The sequence below is a fragment of the Phoca vitulina genome, unplaced genomic scaffold (assembly GCF_004348235.1).
Source record: "Phoca vitulina isolate PV1807 unplaced genomic scaffold, GSC_HSeal_1.0 scaffold12, whole genome shotgun sequence".
Taxonomy (NCBI): Eukaryota; Metazoa; Chordata; class Mammalia; order Carnivora; family Phocidae; genus Phoca; species Phoca vitulina.
Genome location: NW_022589715.1, coordinates 30,794,044 through 30,820,761, shown reverse-complemented (window position 1 = coordinate 30,820,761; position 26,718 = coordinate 30,794,044). Strand labels below are relative to the sequence as shown.

General features: G+C 35.7%; 1 protein-coding gene across 7 annotated transcripts in view; it reads left to right on the top strand.

The window, feature by feature from the left end:
* AFTPH (aftiphilin) overlaps positions 1-25,841 on the top strand; it is a 68,522-nt gene extending 42,681 nt beyond the window's left edge. For 6 of the 7 annotated variants that reach the window (XM_032410851.1, XM_032410849.1, XM_032410848.1 and 3 more), the window contains 8 exons: positions 505-656; positions 2,544-2,670; positions 3,090-3,146; positions 6,268-6,390; positions 12,195-12,255; positions 13,805-13,888; positions 18,091-18,214; positions 24,711-25,841. In XM_032410851.1, coding sequence (XP_032266742.1) covers positions 505-656; positions 2,544-2,670; positions 3,090-3,146; positions 6,268-6,390; positions 12,195-12,255; positions 13,805-13,888; positions 18,091-18,214; positions 24,711-24,855 — 873 coding nt within the window. In that variant the 3' untranslated portion in view covers positions 24,856-25,841. The remainder of the gene's footprint in view (positions 1-504; positions 657-2,543; positions 2,671-3,089; positions 3,147-6,267; positions 6,391-12,194; positions 12,256-13,804; positions 13,889-18,090; positions 18,215-24,710) is intronic. The other variant, XM_032410852.1, reaches the window with a different exon arrangement.
* Positions 25,842-26,718: the final 877 nt, after the last annotated feature.

Sequence of the window (26,718 nt, the reverse complement as noted above, 5' to 3'; positions counted from 1 at the left end):
TAATAGCATAATACTTTTCATAAACATTCAATTTAATTATTCTTAAATCTAGAGTACATGAGTGGTAGTAGGGAACATCTAGTGATAGAAAGAATATGAATGCTGCTTGTTTTTCTGAATGTTTCTCTTTGTTTTTATTTTTGCTTTGGGTAGATTATTCACACTTTGAGATTGCTTTCTCACTGTACAATTGAGTAAGAATTTCTTCTTTGGGAATTCTGTAGTAGATTACATAAGGTAATGTTTGTAAAGTACCAGATATGTTGCTTGATATAGAACTACATTTGTCACCCCTGTATCACTGTGATTACTTAATGTAATCATTTAGAACAGCTCCTTTGAGTTAGTTATGCACCTTTCCCTTAGTGTTTCCTGTACCTGACTGGTAGTTAACCTCTCTCATAGGAGTGGACAGGGTTAGAGGTGTGTGTGTGTGTTGATGATAAAACACATCATTAAAATTAGAGAAATGAAAATAAACTTTTGGGGTGTGTTTTGATGCAGACAGCTTTACTAAACCGCCTGGAGCGAATTTTTGAAGCATGTTTTCCTTCAATATTTATCCCTGATACTGAAGAGGAAGTTACTTCCCTGAAGCACTTGCTGGAAACAAGCACCTTCCCAATAAAAACAAGAGAGGCCTTAGCTGAAAGTGGGTAAGTAGTAGACAGTTTTTAGACAGCATGTGTATTTGTTACTTTCAACTATTTTAACTTACAAGGTTATCTTAAAGCATCAAGGTTCTGAAATGTTCTTGTAACATTGTATTGAAGTTTAAAAAGTAAGATTGTGCTATAAAAAAAAAAAAAAAACTCCCTGCTCCATTTTTTAACGCTTTTAAAAATATTTCTAAATCAATATTCTCATCAATTTTATAAATTATCTTTTGACTTCTAGTATGATAGATGAGAATTTAGACTTTACATCTGCTATCCTCCTCCCTTCGTCGTCCCTATATTTTTTTTTAATTTTTTTATTTAAATTCAATTTACCAACATGTAGTACATCATTATATTTATATCATAGTTTTTCATTAAGTTGATATTTGGTATTTTCATGATTATAATCATGTAAATAGTGTTCACTGTCCATTATTAGAGCTTCTTCCTGGACGTATAGTTGCCTCTCTTTTTCATTTACTAAGTCTTTTCCTACCCTCCAGCAGCCTATTAGTACAATTTTACTTGTGATCAAACCTGGCAGGCTAGCCATTCCATTTTTTTCCTGAGTCCTCCATTGTCCTATTCCAATCTGGAATGGATTCGATCTAGAAACACATGTTGTCTTGGGACTTCCCTTCACTTAGAGCCCATTCTGGTGGAGCGCATCTTCTAATAGCCTCCTGAGAAATAAAGTACATGGGTGGTAAAATTTTATTTTATTCTACCCTCACATTAAATTTATAATTTAGGATTTTTTGTTGTTGGTATTCTGAAAATTCACAATGAAATGTCTTGATAAATCTTTTCATTCATTGGACTGAGCACAAGGTGTACAGTCTTTCAATCTGGAGACTTCTGTTCTTCAGTATTGAGCAGTTCTCTTGTATTGACATTACCTTCCCTCCATTGTCTGTTTTCTTTCTGGAACTCCTATTAATTATTAGATGTTAGAGGCTCTAGATTGATTTTCTAATTTTAATTTCAGAGTTACTCTTATTCCTGTACTCTTCTCTTGCATTTCATTACTCTCCACCTCTGGACAGATTCTGTGCAAGTCTCTCCTTCATCTCTCTTTGTAACCTCAATGCTTGTGGTGCAAGGTTTTAAGTACCTCTTAATTTCTTTAAAGATGAAGATTATGATTTGCTTCTTGGTTTTTTGGGGGGGTGATTTCTGAGAAGAAAAGGGGACAAAAACATTTATGCTTTCCCATCTTAAAACCATTTAGATGTGTTATTTAAAAATATGCTAGTTGTCCAAATAGACCCAGGAATCTCTCCAAGAGATTCATTTTTGGGATATAACACAACTCTACAACAAAACACACCATAAAATACAGGAAGATATTTTTGCCTTAACTAACAATAGGAGCTGAATAGTAAAACAACTTATTTAAACTGTAGGGTTGTGGCCAAATAAATAATGATGCATTCTGTCTAATAGAACGTTACACAGCCATTGAAAAAGGTATACATGTAGATGAAGAAATGCTTAAAATCTGAAAAAACACAAAATTCTCTATATAATTGCAGCTGTGTTTGTGGGTCAAGACTCAAAGAGGAAAAAAGCACAAATATTAAATGGCTGTAGTAATATGGTGGAAGGTTGAGTGATTTCTCCTTTTAAATATTTTTGTTTTACAGTTAAAAAAAACATACTAAATTTTGGTTGATTACTGGCATATTGTTCCAAATGAGTTTAACTTAGTCACTTTAATGACTAAGCGGTGGCTGTTGATTTTATTCAGATAATAGTTGTATACTCACGTTAAATGCAAGATTAATTGGAATGTATAACATTTCACCATCACATTAAAACTAGAATTCATGGTGAAAGCTATTCAGTAACCCATTGTTGGTGGCTTTGTCATGACCTTTGCAGGGAACTGCTGGATGTGTGGACCGAGCTACAGGATATCCACGATGCACATGGCTTGAGATATCAGTGGGGCGGCTCCCATAGCAACAAGAAGCTTTTGTGCTCCTTGGGTATAGACACCCGAAACATTGTGAGTTTTGTTAGTACCTTGGAAAATCCTTTAGTGGACCTATGAGTGTTTTTAAATACTGTTACAACTTCTAATCAAGCTGTGATAAGCTAGTAGCTCAGAAAAATAATTATTAGTTGTCTTAAATGCTCATGTATTTTGAATATGCCAATTTTTAAACATAAATCTATCTAAATTTTTCTCCAGTCAATATTTCTTATTTTAAGAAAAGGTTGTTTTCAGTGTTTTTTGTTCATTATAAAATGAAGGGATTGGACTAAGAGATCAAAAACATAATCTCATATGGGCAATTTAATAATTTGTTATACTTATGTTTCACAGTGTATATAATACAGCATTGCAAGCATATTTTAACTGTTTCATTATATGCCGTAGCATTCTCTAAATATGTGTTCTTTTTCTCTAACACATGTATGTAGCTCTTCACGGGTAATAAGAAGCAGCCTGTTATAGTGCCCATGTATGCAGCAGGATTGGTAAGTGCAAAAATGTCTCTGTGCAAATTTATCATTGCTGCATTCTGTTAAATTATCTTACATGGCATGACATGGAAAGTATATTTTAAGGGGCACTTAGTGTGGGAACATTAAATGAATAACTATTAATTTCCTTTTTGATGTCATAAATCCCTTCAAGTCTTGATTTAAAGACATTTTTCTATATTCTATTAATTAAAAACACTTTTGTTTTACATTGAAGATTATTTTTATCCTAGTAACATAGTGCTCTTAACTCCGTAATATGTACCTTTGGAGGTCTTGCTCTTCTTTTTTTTTTTTTTCCTTTCTAAATTTGCTTTTAAAAAGTGGAAGCAGAAGTATCTGAAGGCTTAGATATCATATGTTTTAATCCAGTTGTGATAAATTTTAAATGTTGCATTAGTGAAGCTATGGATGTGTATAAAAGCTTGGGAATACCGATAGTAATTGAAAATGAGCCAGGACCCATAATTCGTCCTCAGTTTTTCCATTAATTTTTTAAATGTGTTGAATTTTGTTTTTTCAGATATGCCAGGTAGTCCAGGATAACTGAGGAATTTTCTTTCTGTACCTTATCAAGACTCAGTCACACTTTAAAGTTTGATGTATTTGTGTTTTTGGTATGTCTTTGAGTTATTGGTGAACAAAATGTTCTGTCTATTAAACTAAAAATATTTTTAAATTTTTTCACCAATAACTTGAAAATAAGGTAAAAATACAATGATTAAGAAAAAAAATAACTAACTTGGTATGGAATTTAAATCATACAACCCTTTATGTGCATGCGAAAATGAATTTGCTGTGGAACTTGACCTTCTTTAATTTACAAACTTTTTCCCTGAATAAGCTCTAATTATTGATACTGAATTGGAATGTTTTACTTTGTTTCATTCTTGTAGTTTTGTTTGTTTTATGGAATTAGACAAAAACTTTTCTGTGCTTCAGCCTTTTATTCAGTTTCTGCTCCTTTATAAATGTAACTTATCTGGTATTTTCAAAACACCTTGATTATCCTTATACTTTTTTCTGTTGTGGTAAATATAATGAAGAACATTCTTTAACTTTTTGGTTATTTGTATTTCTTTTTTCCTCAAGGAGTAGCATTCTAGAGATTGTTGGTGTTACTGTCACATTCTGAGTAGGAAGTATGAATTTGTAGGGGTTTTCATTCAGCACATTGGGAGCAATAACTACTTAATCCTTATGTGTAGGCTTAGCACATTAGCCAGTTCTTTAAATTTAGTGAGGAGGGCGCCTGGGTGGCTCAGTTGGTTAAGCGACTGCCTTTGGCTCAGGTCATGATCCCAGGGTCCTGGGATCGAGTCCCACATCGGGCTCCCGGCTCAGCGGGGAGCCTGCTTCTCCCTCTGACCCTCTCCTCTCTCATGCTGTTTCTCTCTCGCTCACTCTCTAATAAATAAATAAATAAAATCTTTTAAAAAAATAAATAAATAAATAAATAAATTTAGTGAGGAGTTAGAGACTAATATTTTTGCTTTATTTTCCTATCTTAATTATAATCTATTAGTAATAATTTCACCATTTTTATAAGCTTTTAATACCAAAGTTGATTTAGTAACTATACCTCTCCTACTCCATCTTTATGATGCCTTACATTTAGAAACTTATTCTTTTTCATATCTGGTTTCAAAATTTAATTATACCTGAATTTTTCCCATGGTGCTTCACACAGATGAGGTATTCAGTATCCTTTGGTCTCATCTGGAGGAGTAAGACCTGAAATGATCACTTAAGTCACTGGTCTCAGACCTTAATATGCATCAGAATTGCTTGGAAGACATGTTAAAACAGAATGTTGGGCACCACCCCCAGAGTTTCTTATTCAGTAGGGGTGAGGCTGTTCATCTGACAAGTTCCCAGGTGATGCAAAAGCTGCTGACTGGGAACCCCTTTGAGAACCACTGATTTAAGGGATAGTTCACATTAGAGAAGTTGGCTAAGGCTGGGAATTGTTTGCTGAATGCTTTGTCTCTTTATATAAGGGTGCACTAGATAGAAAGCCTGTCTAATATATAAGCTACTGAGTTAGACCATGAATTTATTTTCATACAAGCTGCTAGAGTAAAGCCTTTCACAAATACCATTGTTAAGAATTCAGTCTGTAAACTGCTTTAGTTAGCATTTGCCCTATTTTATGAGAAGAGGGAGGATTGTCCTGAAAACTTGTTTTTGGGAATATACAGATTCTGACCTTACTGTCTTAGCCACTTTAATATTTTTCCCCCAGTAAAGGGAGACTTTTGTGTGGTCTGGTTGATAAATATTCAAGAGTTTATTGAGTATTATTTTAAAATGTATTAAAGCTTAGCTTTTTTTCAGACCATTAATTGATGATTACCCATTATTATTAGTGTTTGGTAAAGTATTGATACAAAATGCTGGGTTGTTGTTTTTTTTTTCCTTCTTTCCCTGAATGCCTTCCTTTCTTACTCAGAAAGTGCATTAGATTTGTAACACACCTAGAGGAACATGTAAGATGTTCTCCCCCCTCTGAAATGGCTATGTCTCTGCTTTGCTAGTCCCAGGAACTAAGTGTTAAGGCTCCCATCCTTTAGTGGAGATAGGATCAAATACTAAATTTACGTTGGAGCATGTAGACAGCATCACATTAGATGCCATGTTTTAGAATTCTCACTTCTCCAAGCACCACCATGGTGTAAAGGGTACAAAGGATGTCCTTTTCTGCAGTTTCCGTGTCTGGACTATCATAAAATTGTTGGAGTCTTAGGGCCTGGATATAATCTGTGGTGCTTGCCTCTTCCCCACCCCTGCCATCCCAAATTCTTATGTTTTTGTGTAACAGTGATAACTAGGTACTTTAAAACCAATCAGATTTAAAATACAAGGTCTTCAAAAAGTTTGGATTCCAAAGGTACTATTGTAAAACATTTTCCATTATAGTGCTAGAAGATTGTCTCTTTAAACATTTTCCATTATAGTGCTAGATCGTCTCTTAACAAAATTTAAGAATAGTTCCTTTTTGTCTTTAGTACTTTCCAAATGACTTGGTTTTTAACTTTCTGCTAGATTGACTTTCTCATAAAGTTTGAGTTGGTTTCTCACCCCCTTCCACTAATGGCTAATATGCCTTTTTCAGGGTATGTTAGAGCCCACCAAGGAACCATTGAAACCACTATCTGCTGCAGAAAAAATCGCTTCCATTGGTCAGACAAACACCATGTCACCAGAAATGAACACATGTACATCTGACCAATTCCAGGTAAAAATATCTGTACATGTATTGATATATTTATGCATGTATACACACATGTGTCCAGACACAGTGTTTCCCGTAATATGTAACTTTTAGTTTAAAATATTTTAAAAATTGATTTAATGATGGACATTATTTTGATTACTTATTAACATCCCTTGGAATACAATAAATAAGCCATCTTTAATTTTCAAAAACGGCACAATATGAGAACTGGCTGGTTACCGGTAAGTCCTTAAAACCTTTCTAGGCCCTAGTTTCTTTACCTATAAAATGAAGACTTTGAAGCAGGCATCTCTAAAAGTCCCTTACAGCTTGAACATTGTATAATCATAATTACTGACACACCAATCTGGTAAGTACTGATTTTCAAAATAATTGGGAAACACTGCATTTACACCAGCTCTTCAAATCTGCTAATATGTGTTTTTCCTGAAGCCTGCAGATTTTATAAAGTAATAAAATTAGGTGTGTTTATTACATCAAAACTGTTGTTTTGAGAGTTTGAATAGAAGTGTTACTTAAGTTGAAAATGATGTGGCCTTTTACAAAACATTATTTGGATTAAGAAAAAAAGAAAGCTGTCTTACCTTTCTTATTCTTCACCACCTTGGCACCATTAAGCACAAATTTTTTTTTCAGTCTAGTATGTTTATTATCAAAGCTAACCCCTCACTTTTTTATCTGGGAAAAAATTTGCTTACTCTTCCCACATCACATTAGAAACTGACTCAGTGCTAGTTAAGCATTCTTTTTAGAAGATTAATATTTTTAAGTGAACATTACCATTTGTAAAACATTTTCTGTGTTTGTCACTTCTTACCTTCAATATCATCTTCAGTTTTATCTAACACAAAAATGTATATTTGGACAGCTGTTCCCAAAATGTGTGTTCCATTGAACGCTAATCCCCAGAGATACTCCACTAAAGAAGGGTTCCAGGGGGAAGTAAGTTTGGAAAATTTGTCACATCATACCCTGTAACCACCCTTGGAGATTCTCAGCACACATTAAGGACTCTGGAGAATCCAGCAGTGAATAACCCTATTTAATTTTAATTATTTCTTAAATTTACTTGGCCACAGGACCCTTCTCTACAGGGACCAGGGGAAAAGAGTCATAACACCCATAGAACTAGTATTTTAAAGAATATACTTTAGAAAATAATGATATAAAGCAAAGTCCTACCGTTTCACGTGTGTTTCAAGGAACATCTAATATTACTGCTGTGTACCAATGTGGTTTATACTTGAGCATAGCTTAAACATCCCTTTGAAGCCAATTTATTACTAGCACTGAAATAGTGGGCAGGGAGGCCTGAAGCATAAGATGCCTGGCCTTGTTGATAGTTGGGCAGCAGGCAAGGAGGTTTGGGCGAATTTGTCTCCATAGGTAGGCTGTCCTTAGTTATCTTCCTTTAATTGCCCTTATATGTTCTCCAGCTATCAGCTTCCCTCCCAAGCCTGCCCTACATAAGCAGATTCCAAAATTACTTCTCCCATAGCACATTCCTACTTCAGCCTTAAGCAACATTTTTCTTGCAGCAATACTGGATGTTAGGAAAGTAATTTGAACTACCTGGTTCAAACTACCCGGTATGTTTACTGAAAATGAAGCCGCTCTTTATTTGAGGCCACTTGTTGCTAGTTTTGCTTGCCGATGCCGACGCCTCCTCTTCTCCCCCATCCAAGTACTTCTCTGTGCTACAGCCCCATGAGCTATTGCTTATTTTATCATGGTTAGCTCTCACCTGTCATTTTTGCCCCAGCTGATTTAATCAATCTCATATATTTTATTCTAGTCACATCTCATGTTTATATCACCTTTCTTACAGAACTTAATTATAAATGACTAAAAGTCTAGATGATCTAATAAAAAAATGTTAATTTAGTGGAACTTTTAATGGAAATTAATGTGTATTAATTTAATGGAGGTTAGTCATAGCTCCATAATACGTGTTTAGCTGCTGCTATCTCTTTACATGTACACACAGGCCTCTAGATTTATAATCAAAGGACTACTGTCCCCCTATTCATAGGCAAGCATATCTGACTTTTGCTGGAAGATGAAACTTTGGTCTCTTGCTAATAATTATATAAAAAAAACTTTTTAATCACATCCTTTTATTCTGTTTAGTGCACACATCTCTCTTGTTAATCCAATACTTATGTGTAATTTTAAAAGTTTATTCTGTACTTTTTTGTGGTAGTTTGTGATCCTCATTAGCTTTCACTTTTAGGCTTTTTTGGGAACCAATGAAAATAGTATTTCCCAGTGGAAGTTGTTGTTCAAACTGATTCTGAATCAACTTGAGCCTCTCTAGGACTTCATTGTAACATACACACAATTAAACTGAACATTTCAGTATCCATATCAGAATTTTGTGCTGAGATGCCTGACCTTCTTCACTAAATTATATGATCTTTGCTTGGCTCCGTACCCCTGAATCAGGTTAAAATATTTTTAAAACCTCTAAAATGCATTGTAAGATTCTCTTAAAGCAATATTTCTTACCACTATTCTTTGGCAGTCAGTGTGTATATTATTTTTACTTTACATTTTGGCCATGCAGTAATACTATTACATCTTCCCCCTAGTCATAATATCCAGAGGAAATAGCCATAACCTTGCTTTTATGTTTTTATATTGGCACCACTGTGACTTTCAAACTTAGCATCATTGTTTAATTCTCATTATGACTAACTGCTTTCTGATCTGTCTGTTCTGTCTGTTTTGGTACCCATTGGATTTTTATTATTTCTTCCAAATTTGTTTGTACTCATTACTCTTGTAACCATTGCATCTCTTGTTTAGGAGCTGGATGACTTACTAACAACCGTTCTGGTGTTTTTTCCAGGATACTCTTACTTGGAAAGACAGCTTATGGGCAAAAAGCAGTAGTGATACTTTTGTTGTTTTGTTCTTTAAAAAATCTTTATTCACTGAATTTCAAGGTCACATCATTCATGGTGCCATTACTGATTCCCCTCTTGGTAAGATCAGTATGTTAACCATACTTTATCCACGGCTGAGTAGAGTCAGCTCTCTGGCTAGCAGTTATCTGGCTAGTCACTACTTATCCAATTTCCTGCTACTTGATGTGGCTCTTTCATTTGTGAATCAGAATTTTAAAGTTAGAAGAAAGAAAAAAATGATGTAGCATTGTGCTCTCTTTTTACATTAAGACAACATATTTGGAAAGGCTAAATGATGTACCCAAAATCATTAATCAGTGGTACATCTAAGACTAGAACCCAAGTCTGTGATCTCTAGTCCCCATTGGTTTGGGGGGCAGGGGCGGGGCAGCTCTTTTTTCTTTTTTTTTTAATAGGCATTGTTTGTCTTTATTCATAAATGACATGATCATCTACATAGAAAATCCCAATGAATTTACCAAAAAAAAAGATGGTAATGCCAATAAGTGAATTTAGCAAAATTTCAGGCTATCAGATCAATATATAAAAATGAACCTATATTTCTATATATACTAAAAACAAGTGATTAAAAGCATGTTATTTTCTAAAGCGACAAAACCGTGAAATACTTAGGGATAAATCTAAATGTACTTAATGTTTCTCCTTCCATTTTTTTTATTTCAAGTTTTAATTTAAATTCCAGTTAGTTAACATATAGCGTTTTTGCTCTTTTTTATTATGACCTTATCTTCCTTAGTGCTTTTAGTCGCTGTAGTAATCATTCATACCACATTGCTTGAGGTTGTTCTAAAATGCTTCATTTAGTGCTTTCTCTTTAAGTAGCCTTCCTCACCAGTGCCATTTGTTAGCTTATAATTGCTATGGTCTTCTGTTTTACTTCTGTCTTATTTCCATTAAATGTTGATTCGTGTTTTAGCACCTCGTTATTATAATATTGGCTATGTCTTCAAAATGCCGTACACCTGTATAAGAATCTCAAATTCCAGCAAATCACTGAAATACTTCTAAGCAACCAGCTACTTGACATCATTTAGATAAAACATGTTAATGAAAGAGCTTTGCTCCATTTAACCAGAAATTTTGTTATTGCATAAACCTGGGTGTTGTCCATCCTGTCAGTATTCAGTAGGACTAAAGGTTTCACTGATCTCTAAGGAGAATAATAGGAGTTGAATCTGTGGGAATGCTTAGAGGTTTTTGTTTGTTTGTTTTTGAGATCAGCTAAGGAAGATATTTCCCAAATGCTTATTAGTCTTGCAGGTAAGTTATAAACTAGATTTTCACCAGCATTATTTTTAATTTTATTTGAAATAATTATAGATTCACAGGAAGTTGCAAAGATCGTACAGAGGAGATGCTTTGTACCCTTCAGCAGTTTCTCCCCCTAATTACATCTTAATTATAGCATAATATTAAAACAAGGGATATGACTTGATTATTACAATATGTGTGTATAGCTCTATGTCATTTTATCATATGGGTAGATTTGTGTAACCACCATCACAATCTAGATACATGACTCTTCCATCACCATAAAGAACTGTCTTAATGGCCGTCCCCACCCCCACTATCCTATAACGCCCTGGCAACCACTAATGTGAGGATTTTGCTTTGTTTATACCTCCCTCCTCAACCTCCAGGCCTGACCTGATTTAGGAAAGACTAAATCCATAATAGTAACATGCCTGTCATTGATACCCAGTTATCAAGACAATTGTATTATAACGGAATTAAACTTCCAAAAATAATCAGTTCATGCTCCTTTCCTACAGGGAACAAGTCTTTATCTACACACCAAAAAACGAATGTAAAGTTTTAATAGTACCTACCTTACAATAAAGCATAGTGGTAAGCAATACCAGAAAAAAAAAAAAGGACAGCAAACATGTTGGTATTAAGAGTCTGTCAGAACACAGGCTATTTCAGTAAGTGTTGTCAACACCACCCCAAAATAAAAGAAGAAAATCAGGAATCCCAATTTTTTCTTATAAAATTTGTTCTTAAAGCAATGATCATTTTTTAAATGTTTTGTATTATTTTACGTCTTACATGTATCATTTACTCAATTTATCTTTATGTGTTTGGCAGTCAACAAAATTTAAAACCTTGAATATTCAGATGAGCTCTGAGTATACTTTTAAGTACATTATTTTAAAAATTAAATTCTGATACTGATTATAAGTAATTTCTAAACTAGAGAAGTTGATTTAAATTTTTTTTTTTTTAATTTTAAATTTAGTTCCTATTTACTGGCCCATACTTTTACTTTGGGAAATTGTAAAGAACCAGAGACTTTGGACTTTAAACCTTCTCATTTTATATACAAAGAGACCAACTAAATTAAGCTACACCTGGTCATACAACTAGTTATTTAGTAGTTATTTGGTCTTGAATAACTCAAATCTCATTTTCAATATGGTACCTTCTCTATTGCATTAGACCGTCCACTGAGAAATTTTAAGTGGCTAGTCATTTAATATAAAGTAGATCACTCTTTAGTGATTAAAGTCAGTGATTTTTTTAATATTTGAATTATAATCTAGCCAATAGTTTAAGTCATAACTTGAGACTAGATTGAAATCTTGACATAGAATCAGTCCATAAAAATCTGTTTGAAAATGTAAAGTGAATTCCATTTCTCAGACAGTTTTTTAATATCAATAAACTGTATTGTTTGTCAATTTTTCAGTTTTGGTTTGTGTTCATATTTTTAGGTAACCTTCTGAAATTGTAAATTATCCCAATTTTGTCTTTTAGGTACTTTATTGCCTAATGATCTTGCTATAATAGTTTTTGTTTTTGTTTTTTTTAAGGATTCTTTATGTTGCTACAGCCTGTACTGATTAATTTTGATTTTTTGGTTTTCAACTCTAGGAGTCTCTACCACCCGTCCAGTTTGACTGGAGTAGCAGTGGCCTTACTAACCCTTTAGATGGTACGTCTCTCCGTAGAGCCTCTAGCACCAGAGCTAGAGTTAAGAAAGCTACAAAGTTCAGACAAACTTCTCTCTGCTGATTTCCTTTTTTGTTTGAACATAACTTCTTATTCTTATCTTTGGAAATTCAGGCTTTCTTTCTGAACAGTAATTGCTCAAAAACAACAGCTGTTACTATTATTAACAGTATTAATGTCCATAAGTAGGTAGCAGTAGCTAGGTGAAATTTTAATTTCTTTATCTTAAGTCAAAAACAAGCTTCTTTATGTTTTACAAGTATCTAAGTAGTTGAAATGATATTTTAGGTAGGACCAGTTTACTTGAAATTTGTTTCTGTAGATTTAATTTATGGAATTTTCTTGGATGCAAAGTCTTGTGGCTAGAGGCTGCTTAAAAAAAGCACAAAGCACAATTATATAACCAAAAACAGTGTGCAAATAGATCCGTATTTATTGACTTAAAGTAGTTTTCAGATTTAATAATATTTTATAGAGCACTTATTATGCAAATGGAAAATGAATGATTTTCATGATCCTTTTCTAAAACTTATCTCAAAATACTAGTAGGTAGTTCCAGAAATAATTGGTTTCTCTCAAGGCTTTAAGAGAAAATCCTGAAAAGGAATAACTTATCCTAGTAATGTGGGTCTTTAAAATAAATGACACAAAATGCTAGTTTTCCCATGTGTTGACACCACAAATTTTAATTGGACCCTAAGATAGAATTATTCTTATTCTTTATACTTCATAAGTTATTTGAGCCATTGTCTAAAACACCTGTCATTCTATCAGCTTTGCCTTAGACTGGGGGTCCTAGGACATCTGGAAAGCATCCAATTGAATAGCAGTGCTGAAGGAAAGCCTGGATGCACCTTTTGCTGTTGTCTGGTGTCTCGAATATTCAGTCAAATCATCATGCTTTTTATTAACAAACAACTTCTTTAAAACTGTATGCTATTTCTGATTACTGTTTCAGAGTTAAAGGGGAACAGTACAGCTTGAGGTTGCACATCAGGGTAGGGCAGTTATGACAGTCCTTATTAATGTTATTTTAATTTAAACCAAGTTAATGTATTGGTGTGTGTCCTGAAACTGACAACTTTGTCACTTTTTAAAAATCATTAATTCGAAACCAACATTACTAACACAGAAGATTGATTTGGGCATGTACAGTGATTTACTGTTGGGTTGAGATTAAAGTATTGTTTCCCTTTAACGGGTACACTTTCCCCTTGGTCTCTCTGGTATGGCTTTGAGTTTTGATTGAAAGAACTGAACTCTTAACTAAAACCTTACTAAGTGTTAAATTATTTACTTTGTACATGAGAAAATGTACATTGAATTATTAAATTGTTACTTTAGAAATGTCCTTAGTAATGAAAAACTAATACTGTACACATTGTTTTAATGTTGATTTTTAAAATATGTAATGACTACTAATTATAACCTGCATGTTCAAGTGTGTGTCTTACCCCTTTTTACACATAACCCCTCCTCCCTTGGCTTACCTTCTGTGTGGCTGCCTACCAACACGGTCACTGAATTTCAAGCTAGTGGAGGTTCCACTCTTCTGAACCTTGATTTCTTTGGGCCCGTGGATGACAGTAGCTCTAGCAGCAGCACCACAATCCCAGGTCAGCAGAGTGTTAAAACCACAATTCTAGTTTAATACTAAAAGCATGACCACATCACTTGACTTTCCTATAAACAAGGAAACAAGTAGTTGTATTCTCTATAATATCTTTCTGATACTTTTCTTTTATCTATCTATTGTTATTTTCTAGTATCTGACTATAACAAATGACTTCTGTGAAATGTGTTTTAAGGAAAGCTTTCTCGGTGTACCAGTCAGAGCTGAAAGTAGTTTCTAGGAATAAAGTAGCCCTAATGTCCTTAGACAATTAAAGGCAAGGTTTTGGGGGGGGGGGGGCTCCTGTAAATGCAAAATGTGATCTTTTATATGCTTATTTTTGAAAGCATATCCTATAAAGCCATTTGAAAAAATACAGGTTTAGAGATATAAGAATATTTTAGTATACAAAGATGACTTTACATTGTAGTGCCTGTGGTAATAGAACCTCTACAAATTCTAGCATTCAGTTAGTTGTTTATTAATGCCAAGTGTATAATTGGGTTCCAAAATGTAAGAGTCTAGCACTAAGTTCTATATAGATCCCACATAGAACTTACTATGTAGTTTTTATGTAGCTCTCAAATAGAAAGTATTCTGTTAGATTTCCATGGAGAAAAAAGAAATGTTACAGAATAGTAGAAAATAATTGCTATGAGATATTAAAAGCTAGAAATTAAAACTTACTGGAGTGCCTGTTAAATTAATGTTCAGCCCTGGGGCGCCTGGGTGGCTCAGTTGGTTAAGCGACTGCCTTCGGCTCAGGTCATGATCCTGGAGTCCCGGGATCGAGTCCCACATCGGGTTCCCTGCTCAGCGGGGAGTCTGCTTCTCCCTCTGGCCCTCCCCCTCTCATGCTCTCTCTCTCTCATTCTCTCTCTCAAATAAATAAATAAAATCTTTAAAAAAAAAAAAAAAATTAATGTTCAGCCCTGCGAAGTTCAGTTTATTGACCAAAGGACTAATGTACTTTGTCATTTTTTAACTGAATAAAAGATTAAAATATAATGGCATTTATATGTTTACATTTTATTTGATATGATTTTAATGAGTCCCTGTCATCCCTTGTGATCTGGTCGTCATGCCCATTGATCACCGGACAGCTGTCGGGGTACTATATAGATGCCGATGCCCAGAATGCATAGCGAGGATCCCTGTCTATCCCCACTAGCAGCCAGTTAACAGCCAGCCTGGTTCCTGAGAATTTGCTGGTTTTATTCTATTCCGCTTGATACCCTGCCACCCACTTCCAGCAGTTCAGGAGCCATGGTGGGAAATGGGGGAGACCATAAGAGTCAGATAAGGGTGAGCCTGGAACCCAGAACATCCTTCTCCAAAATCTGGTTATGGAAATCTGATCCTGCTGTAAGGAAGTTCCAAGGCCATTTGGTAGAATGACTGGATTTCTCAAATCTAAGCCCCTGGTTATCATTTTCATTATTTCCAAGGTTTTGCAAGCATATGAAAAACCAATCTGTGTCTGGTTTTGACTTCAAAATGATATTTTACTATTTACCCAAATTACTTCTAAATATGTTTGAGCTATGGAATGACCGGGGTAAGCCTAATTAGCTGTTTTTAATACTTAATTGGGGGAAAAAAAGACAACAAAAACTTGTGTATCAGTTTCCTTATTACTATACTCCCAAGAATGAATTACCAAACTCCCATTTTAAATTTGCTCTCAGATTTGTTTTGTCATGAACTGTACTATAATTTACATGAGGTCACTATTTTTAGACACCTAAAACCTGGTTTAAGTTTAATTTTTGGTTACATCTCAAACTCAGTTAAGAACACAAATGAAGTACAGAAATTACGTGATAACCAGGCTCAGTATACACAGCTTCAAGCAGAGCAAGTGGTTTCAGAAGCTTAGAGCTGTAATGGAAGTGAAATTAGCATGCTCAAATGCAGCCCTCCTTACTTTGGAACCTTTTAAATATTTTTGTTCCGTATTTTCATTAATATGCTCTAGCTGCTCTATAAACTTGATTACTATAAATTTGCTGTGGCTTCTTTTTATTGCTATTGGGTTTTGTTAAAACTTACCATCAACCTACAGGTATCAACACCTTTCTCAGTGTTCCATTTCACCACTTGCTTGCACTTTTTCTGACTTGTTTCTGGGAAAGTCATTTTGTCTTAGCTTGCGGTTATTTAATTATTTGTGTGTGAGACTTAGGAGGTTGGCATAGAACTTGGTTGGCTAGCTTTAGTTATGTAACTAAACTGTGCCTCATTAAGGTTCTGTAAAAAACAAACAAACAAAAAACCAAAAAAAACACAAGCAGACTCTTCCATTAAAAAAGAATTACTCTCCAATTATTAGTGTAGAGTAAGTAGTTACCTTGTTTTTGAAAAATGTAAAATATAGTCATGGTACTTTCCTGGGGTTCTTTGTTTTCTTTTGTTTTGGTTTGGTTTTTTTGTGATGGTGGTGGTTTTGTTTTGGGCAAGGGGGGTTGGGTTTTTTGTTGTCTTTTTTTTTTTTTTTTTTTTTTTTTTCCCACTTTTTTTTTTTTTTTGGGGAAGGGGGGTTTTGTTTTTTTTTTTTTTTTTTTTTTTTTTTTTTTTTGATCTCCCACTTTATTCTTTGACAGCCAAGTGGCCAGTATTTTACAAACCTGACCAAATTTTTACTACCACTTTTTGTTGCCAGTCAGAATGCAGTTGTTTATTCTGCGCTGTATGTTAGACATCAGCTTAAATTTTGTGGTTACTTGGAATCTAACCTTTCACAGTGGAGGAAGGAGGTACTTTGGGTTCATTTGGTCCCCTACAGGTATCTACAATTTTTTAGATTTTAATTGAAACGTATATCCTTACAGAGATACAAAGAAAGGGTCTCATTAAGTATTTTTTGAAACTGTACCTTAATGAAATATTAAGAACTTGGGAGAGTCAACGAACATTTTCTATAGCCTTCCTTCCTTGTTGGACATGATAACTGTGGAAGCTGCTTTTGCTTGTTTGATTTCTGTAAACATCTGAGTCTGTATTTACATCTGCCAGTCATCTGCAAAGTTGGTTAATAGAAGGCAGTTCCTGATTTTTTTCTTAACCTTAAAATATCTTAAAAGGAGGAAACTTGTTAATAACATTAGTATTTACATTTATGTATAATTTTCTCTGCTGATCTTCAGAGCTTTTTTAGAAACAATAAATAAAAATTGATGAAACTATAAGACATTCTTCCTTACAGTCTGCTTTTCTGCTATACTCTGAAACTACTAAACTTTTTACCTCAAGTAATTTGCTGGTACCATAGAGAGCAGAGGATTAATTTTTTTTTTTTATCTGAGTCTCTATTACCCAAAATTGAGCCTGAGTCAAAAATATTTAATTGTTCTTTTAAGTGTTTTTATAGTCATTGTTATTTAATATAAATCTATATTCAAGGGAAATATAAAAATATATATGTATGTTTTAGTGAAGTCAAATAAATCTAACTCAGCTTCATTTTGAATTCCTTAAAACCAGCTCGGATATGAGACCATAGAAATATAATTAACCCCTGAGACAATTTTCATTTTGTCTAAAAGTAGTGCTTTTATTAGTTTTTCTGGGAATATTTTACCCTCCCTACTTCGGAGAAAGAACAATGTGGTATATAATTTATCTTTAGTAATAATGTGATGCTTTGAGGAATATTTCATGTCCTCACGTGGTCAGAATATATTTAACCAAGTCATTTACCATATTTGAGACTTTAGCTTCTAAATCTTTGGGTGTGGAAGAGAGTGTAATGGAGATAGAACGGTTAGAGAGGTAGAGGGAGAGAAAATATCAAAAATGAGGTTAATCAGTCCATTTAAACATTGAGGTATCATATAACAAATCATGTGTGCTCTCTATAAAACACTGATAACTTTCATGTCACTAATCCAAAATTGAGAGAATTTTCTACAGCAGATAGAAATTTTAGAAATATTTGCATGATACCTACTACATAAATGTTAGATGAATTAAGGCTGTATTTATACCAAAGTGAAATTTTAAAAGTATTTTCCTTCTTTATAAAAATTCTGAAAGGTGGAATCTGTAATTTAAAAAATAAATGCAATATTACAGTAGTCTAAAGATGTGTTGTGCTCGTAAAAGACTCAGATGTTTACAGAACGAGTGCCTTTTGCATTTTGGATCGTGGCTGACTGAGTAACGCACTGCAGCTTGCCCTCACTGACTGTCATTTTATACTATAAGGTGTGGATCCAGAGTTGTATGAGTTAACAACTGCTAAGCTGGAAATCTCCACCTCAAACCTCAAAGTGACTGATGCATTTGCAAGACTCATGTCCACAGTAGAGAAGACAAGCACATCTACCAGGTAAGCAGATAGTGTTCATTACACCCTGTTTTGAATTCTGTGTTAAAGAAAACAGTCCAAATGGGAAAGCAAATAAGTTGACAGTATTTCAATAAATTGTATTAAAATTCACTTTGTATTTATAAAAATCAATAGATGATGCCTAATTCCAGAAAACAGTTATCAAATTATGTTTAATTATGAACTTTATTAGAGCGGAGCTATTTCATAAGAGGCTGGAAAGGGCTGACAGATGTGGTTTTCTCTTCTTACCCCCCTTCCCCCCGGCCCCGCCAAACTTTGTGGAGAAGAATTCTGATCAAGTATTGAGATCATAAGCCACTGTAGAAACAATCCCTTCTTCCCTTCATAACCACTGAGATGATCATCTGTGGGAACCCACTTTCATGCTCCCAGAGTCACTTAGGCTAATCTTTCTACTCCTGACCTAAGCTGGAATAGGCGATGGCTACTATTTTATTTTCTGCATTTTTGCTGATGTACAACATCTCTGAGTTGGGATGTGAAGCCTTGCTTTGCCAAGCTTTCTGGGAGGCCCTTCAGGGACGTGGCCTTTAGAAAAGCAGTGTTGGAGCCAGACAGAAGGAATGTCACTTGGGCCCTGTGCTCAGGATTCGATAAACCTTTAGTTTTACATAACTAGGCACCAGAACAGTAAGCCATTGCTTTGACATGTTAGCCGTAAGAATAGGCCAGTTCCTAATAAGAGGTAGTCATTGTGAACCAAGAAATCACTGCCGCGGGAGTAAATACTGGTTGATAGGAGCGCCAGCTTCACTGTTCCAAACCCATTGTCATCAGCATTTTCAAGTGGAAATACTTACCTGCTAGTGGCCCACTTTGGCAGAAGTATTATAGCCCTTACTCCTAAATAAATACCTTCTGTTTCCATGTCAGATTCAGGTTTATCTTTTGAATCAATTCTTCTGTAGAAAAAAAGCCATTTATAAAAAGTCTTTTTTTCTTATGAATAATAAATGCTTACCAGTCTTAAAACTTTGATTTGAATTATCCCATTGCCTTTCAAACTGTATTGTGTACTTAAATATCCATTCATTCAACAGATATGTATTATTATTAATATTTATAATTATGAAAAGGCATTATTATCTTATAATTGTGGATATCCTTAGCACCACAGATTCTCCTGTTCTCACCGTTCCCGTGTCTTTGTGGTAACACCTGCTGGCACTGGTAAAGCATCCTCTTTAGTGAACCTGTTTGTAAATGAATCCTCTGTGGATTCTTTTTGCTCACTTTCTAATTTTTCCTCTCCCCAAATCATATTTTCAAATTGAAATTCTTCTCATACAAGTTTCTCGTCCATTTTTTCTATATATGTTAGCCAAAAGCTGCTGCACATTTGACTTTTAAAAAAAAATACTGATGCTTTTATTGTTTGGGCTTTCCCCTGCCATTTTTAGGGCAACCTTTTCTAAGGACAGTCCTACCATTTCGTTACTTTTTTACTTCTGCAGTCTCACTGAAGGAACTGTGGTAGAACTTTGAAAGTTCCATGATGAGAATTCAGTCTTTGTGCCATTAGGAGGAGCTCTACACCACATTGTTAGCTTGCTTGCTCTCCTAACTTTGTAACTCATCCTTGAAACATCCCGTGTACACCAGGGAACTTGAACAACTCCTGTCACTTTAAGAAATTATTTTCATTGTTTCCCTTACTCTGTACTATTACGGAATGAACTAGAACCATTGTGTGTATCCTAAGGTGAGTGTTGTAACTGCATTGAATTGCTCTCTCGTATCTGTCCAGCTTCGTGTTTAAAACACAACAAATTGGGGCGGGGCGGGGGGGGGCGGAATAAAACCACCAAGTTGCCAACTCTGTCTTTTGTTTTGAGGAATTATTTGAAAATGGTAAGAAATGCAAATATTCACGTCTTACAATTAGAAGGTAATACCATAAGGTGTCCCCATGAATGATTCTCGGTTGTACAGGGTGGATGAAAGGTGGATGGCATGCATCATTTCAGAAAATTTCAGAGTCTTTGTTGTTTTTACATTTTGTTCTATTTTTCTTTTTGTTTTTGAATTAAAAAAAACTACAGAAAGTAAAGCTCAACAAAATCTTCTTGACTGTTGACAACTGTACACAAAAGGTAGAGTGACTGTAGGGTACCACAAGGTTAAGAAACGGAGGAGTAGGTAGAGGAAATTGACGTGTAACAAACACATACTCTTTTCTGAATGCCTTTGCTGCATATGTAGGAAGAAATGCATGTGCTCATCTCTTTCCTACCCAGTTTGTTAAAGTAACTTCTCACTTTTTAAAGAAATGCAAGATCTTAGTTTTAAAATAGTTCCTTCTTGCTTTACCTTTTCTAATCCAAAGAAAAATTACTTCCTTACCTTAATCAGTGGGTGACCACCTTGTTAGTAGCGGCAGACCTCTGACTCAAGTTTATACAAGCCAAACAACTATTTGCCAAAAGGGATACATACGTCTTTTTTTTTTCTTTTAGTTGGGATATAATCCACATACCATAAAATCCACCCTTCTCAAGTATACAATTGAGTGGTTTTTAGTATGTTCACAGCATTGTACAACCATTACCACTATCTAATTCCAGAACATTTTTATCACCCCAGAGAGAAACTCCATACTTATTAGCAGTTACTCCCTATCTGCCACTTTTCCCAGCCCCTGACATACACTAATCTGCTTTCTGTCTCTAGGAATTTGCCTGTTCTGGTTATTTCATATAAATGGAATCGTACAGTATGTGACCTTTTGTTCCTGGCTTCTTTCTCTTAGCGTGTTTTCAAGTTCGGCCATGATACTGTGTGTATCAGTATTTTTAATTCCTTTTTATGGCTGCATAATATAATATTCCTTTGTGTAATTATACCACATTTTACTTATCCATTAATCAGTTGATGGATACTTGGGTTGTTTTCGCTTTTTGACTATTCTGACTAATGCTGCTATGAACATTCATGTACAGGTTCTTGTGTGGACAGATGTTTTCCATACTCAGAGTGAAACTACCAGGTCATATGGTAACAATATGTTTAACTTTTTGAGCAACTGCTGAACTGTTTTTCAAAGTAATGCCACCATTTTACATTCTTCCAATAATATGTTAAGGATTCTAGTTTCTCCACATTCTCACTGAGGCTTGTTTTTGTCTGACTTTTTGGTTATAGCCATCCCAGAAACCATTGCCTACTTCAAGGTCAGGAAGATTTACACCTATGTTTTTTTCTGAGAGTTTTACAGCTTCAACTCTTACATCTAGGTCTTTGATCCATTTTGATTTAATATTTGAATGTGTTGTGAGGGGTCCAGCTTCATTCTTTTACATGCAGATATCCCACACTGTTTGATGAAAAGACTCTTTTTCCTCATCGGTGGTCTTGGCACCCTTATTGAAAATCAGTTTTCCATTAATATATGGGTTTGTTTCTGGACTCTCAGTTGTATTGCACTGACAAAAAGGATACATCGTAGCTAACGAGAATGTAAATCAAAATTAGGTCCCTGCTTTTGTATTTGAGAAAAGTTCATGATACAACTTTTTATTTTCAGGTTCTCCTCAAGCATTTTCTTCTTATATTCCAAGAAACTAGATCACATCAATGCACAGTGACTACAGATAAATACACAAACTGTCAACTCTGTAAACTTTTTCAATTTCCTGTTGCCTCTGAGTAGTGCCTCTGAAGTAAGGGCATTAGTAGAAAGTCTATAGAGTAATCTTTACCAACCATTTCTTGGGTAAAAGCTTCTACCTTGCTCTACTTTCCCACACCCCAACTGCGTTTCACAAATGAGAAAGTTCATTAAGGTGCAATTTTGTTATTGTGTTTTGTTTTGTTTTAAGATTTTATTTATTTGAGAGAGCACGAGTCGGCAGGGAGGGACAAGGAGACTCCCTGCTGAGCAGGGAGCCCGACACAGGGCTCAATCCCAGGACCCTGGAATCATGACCTGAGCCAAAGGCAGACACTTAACCGACTGAGCCACCCAGGCGCCCCTATTTGTTAGGTTTTTTTTTCTTTAATTCAGTTAGCCAACATATAGTACATCATTAGTTTTTGATATAATGTTCAGTGATTCATTAGTTGTGTATAACACCCAGTGCTCATCACATCATGTGCCCTCCTTAATGCCCATCACCCAGTTATCCCATCCCCCCACCCACCTCCCCATCCACAACCTTTTGTTTCCCGGAGTCCAGAGTCTCTCTGTTACTGTTTTTAATAACCTTCTATCATTACAGAAGCAGTAAGATATAGAAAGTTAGAAAATACAAAAAATTAAAACTTAGTTTCACATCCTTACCACTCAGATCAGTATAACTCCTTTCAGATCATTTTCTATGTAAATAATATATGTATGTGTGTTGTTTTAACCAAAAATGAGATTTTATGGTCCATGCCAAATTGAACTTACCTCTGCAGTTTGTGATCTCCATCTGTCAACTTAAGTGCATTTTTATTCCATCTGATACCGAAGCTATGTTCAGATGTCCCCTCAACTCAGTATTGGTTTCAGCAAAGCAGAGAACTGTTGTACCTGGCTGTTACGGCTCCTCAGCTTCCTTTAATCCAGCTTATCTACCCCCAACCTTTTTGTTTGTTTTCAGTTTTAACAGTAGCTTATTAAAAAGATCAGTCCAGATGTCCTGCAGAACATCCCAACCTCGGGATTTATATGTTGGCTTCCTTCAAGTAGTAGTTAATATATTTCTCTTTTCCCCTTATTTCCTGTAAGCTAGGAATTATATCCACAAGTTTAATGAATTCGGGTGAAACGTTCTGGCTGGATTCCAGCACAGGTGTTGTACTGCATCAGAAGTTGCATAATAATCTGGTTGACTCCATCATTAGTGATGCTAAAATGGACCACTGGTGAGAGGCTGGCCTTTTCCATCATACAGACACTTACAGTGTTTCACTTTACTCTCTGGTTTTTCTTTTTTTTTTTTTTTTTAATATTTTTATTTATTCATTCGAGACACAGAGATCGAGAGAGAGAGCATGAGCAGGGAGAGAGGCAGAGGGAGAGGGAGAAGCAGACACCACGCTGAGCCAGGAGCCCAATGCGGGACTTGATCCCAGGACCCTGGGATCATGACCTGAGATGAAGGCAGACGCTTAACCATCTGAGCCACCCAGGTGCCCTCATTGTCTGGTTTTTCTTCATCAAACACCCACCTAATAATTTTGCCACCATTTAAATGTAATTAAAATTGTAGATTTTAAGCAGAAAATACTGGATTGCTATTCCATTCTTCTGAGAACCCCTAGAACTGAGTACTGGTTGATCTGATGGCTTCGGTGTGCCTAAAGCCCATCCCTTGTGGAAGAACTTCGGTCCTACAATTCTGATGTTTGATTTTTCCGTCATTCTATTAAATCTTTTCATTTCAGCCTGAATTCAAAAGTGATAACAGAAAATCTAGGTATGAAATAAAGGCCCATATTTGTCTTTCCCCTCTCGCTTCTTCTCCTGACGTCCCGTGCCCCATCACAACGACAAAGAGAATAATTAGATGGAAGAAATAACTGGTGTCACACCTAATATACTACCAACTATTTTACCATGAAAGAGAATTGGGCTTTTTAGAATCTATCAGCAATTTTAAATGAACTTTGGTCTAAAATTAGTATCTGTATGACCGCAACTATTCTTTCAATATATTTAACATCTTGGGAAAAATCAGGGTTGGGTTACAGTCATGTGCTCAATTTGAGCCACATTTGAGGCTCACTTGGCATTTCTGCAGCTCACCTCCTGGGAAGCCCTGGATGAAAAGGAGTTCTTCCTGTCTGTGTTAGGCGCTAACCTGCTCACCTCTGATACCGGGGCAGTGAGTAAAATGGACTTCGTCTGCAGAACCCCTAGGATTTTGAGATTTCCCCTCTCCCCGAGCATGTCCAGCCTGTGTCCATTCTCAGCATCCAGAACCAGCTCCCGTGCTGCCCCTCTTGGACCTGCCGCCTGTGTCCCAGCGGGGCCGAGACTGGGGGTTTTTGAGCCGAGGGCTTTCTCTCCTGGAATTCCCCATGGGGAATGAAGAAAGCCCGGGTTAAAATGACTTACAAGATCTTGTGCCAGACATAAACTTTGTTTTATGTTGAAGTAATTTTGGTAGTTTCACGGGGGTCAGGGAGAAATCTGGTTGGGTGAACTTTTATTAGGGCTCCAGCATTCTATTTCTGCTTAGTAACATTTTAAAAGTGTGCCCAGGTAGATGCTGCGAGCCTTCGGCAGGTCTGTGAGCCGTACATGGGAACACGGGAATGTCTGTAGTCCGAGCCTGGCCGTAATGAGCACACACGACTCGGGCATGCATCTCTGCGAGAGATTCGGCATCTGGCACGGAAGCACACACACAGGGATTATGAGGTTCAGGACCTGGCAGAGAAGTCCCCACAGATCTCTAACTCTCTACCTTGAGAGTGGATTTTCTCCCATTTGACCTACAACAAAGTCACATTAACACGGTTCTCGTTTTTCATTTGTCAATAGGAAACCGAAAAGAGAAGAGCACCTGAGTGAAGAAGCCATCAAGGTGATCGCTAGCCTTCCGGACTTAACGTTCATGCATGCCAAGGTGTTGATGTTCCCGGCCACGTTAACACCTTCCACAAGGTCCCAAGAGAAAGCAGACTGATAACTGATGTGAATTGGACAATTTCAATTGCTTTCCCTTACCTCCAGCCCTTCCCTCCCTTCCATCAAAAGCATACCTGCTCTAATTAAAAAAAAAAAAAAAGTTCAGCTGATTTGTTGGTAAGCCGCACTAGAAAGGTATACATAGTAATGTATATTTATTTACATACTGAAGTCCTAAATTTATATTAGAAAAAAATGTAAATAATCGGGGATGAACATTTTTGAAGATTTATTCTTTTTGTGTTGCTGGGGTGTATACATTTATGTCTTTGTGAAATACACTGGTGGTGTCCTTCTTACAAAACTTTTGAAATAAAAAAAAGAAAATTAAAAACTCAAATCTCCACTGTCTGTGAAATCCCCTTCAGTCTTTTTCAGATTGCATTGAATGTCCTATTAATTTTTCATATCATATGTTGAATTAATTTTTGCTATCATAAATAAGCTCCAAAGTCCCCATTTAATTTTTTTTTTTTCAATTTTATGTGTAGTGGGTTTAAGATCTGGCTTTTAACATTTTTGCGCTCTTTTTTAATCTTTTCAATCTGGCATATTGCTGTTTGACCTTTTGCAAGGTACTTTATCGATTGCTCTTTTGTTACAGGGTGTGGATCATTGTCAGAACTTGATTGGAGGGGTTTAAAGAGATTGTGTCTGTTTTAAATCAGTTTGGTTTGGAGAAGGACCAAATTACATGAATGTCTTACAATGAGATTTACTTGTTAATGATTTTTTGTTTTATCGTACCACTATTTTTTGAGGATTTTGCACAGTGTAAAATGACATAATCATAGATTGCTATGGTTTAGGCTGTATATACAGTAAAAACTATGGGTTTTAAATGTTCGGGGAAATTCCTATGGAAAAAAGAAAGACACGTAGAAGAACCTCTGACAAGGTTAATGTGCATGCCCAAGGTCTTTTGAGATTTCAGTGTGTAAATTTCCTTTTAGCTTACACAAAAATAAAATAATTTAAAAGAAATTTAGCCTGGTGTTTTTGTACTTTGGTATCTGAGGGAAAAATGATGAGTTTGAATGGGAAGGTTTATTCCATTTTAATGTATTTCAGTCCAGAGGAAATCATTTGGTAGGTCGGGCTTCCACTTTTTTGAAAGCAGAAAGAATTGGGATCTGGCCCATAGGAACTGGATCAGTACTGAGGCGGAGCTATTTTTATGTAGAACATGAGATCATAAAAGAATTTCCCATGATTCACTATAATGTATCTTCTTCAGAACTGGCAAGGTTAAATAAGCATTTCTAGGGAATTTTTTTCTTTGCCAGTAAATATATGCATGATACTAAGGTGAGCAAGAAATTTCTACGAGGTAATTTTTAAATATTGCTATCGGCTATTGCGTCAGAGTCACAAGACATAGTTCATCAGAAACGGGCAGCTGGCCCAACAGTAGTCCCTGTCGGCCTCCTGCGCTGTGGGAACCCCCTGCCCCTCCCGCATGGACATCCCTGTGCTGCCAGCTTATCACACAGGCCGTGGGAACCGCTGGTGAACGTACTAGAAGTATGGCCTGGAGTGACCGTGCCTGTCCGACCTTTTTGTTGTTGTCATCGTGGTTTCAGAGAAGGCTCTCTTTCAGAATAGTCCCAAGTCCCCAGTGTCCAGTGACCCTTCCGAATGGAAGGATAAAAGTATTCCTCAGCAGAACTTTACACGTTTTGGTAATTGAGGCTGAAAGGGCTGCTTCTGCCGTACGACTAGACTATGATGGCAGCCTTTACCAACGAAAGTTCAGAGCCCATCTATTAGCTGTGTTACTGAGAGAAAGTTAATCAACTTCTCTGAGCCTTAATTTGAAAATGGGAATGATACTGCCTTCCTGTGGAGTTGATGTATTAAA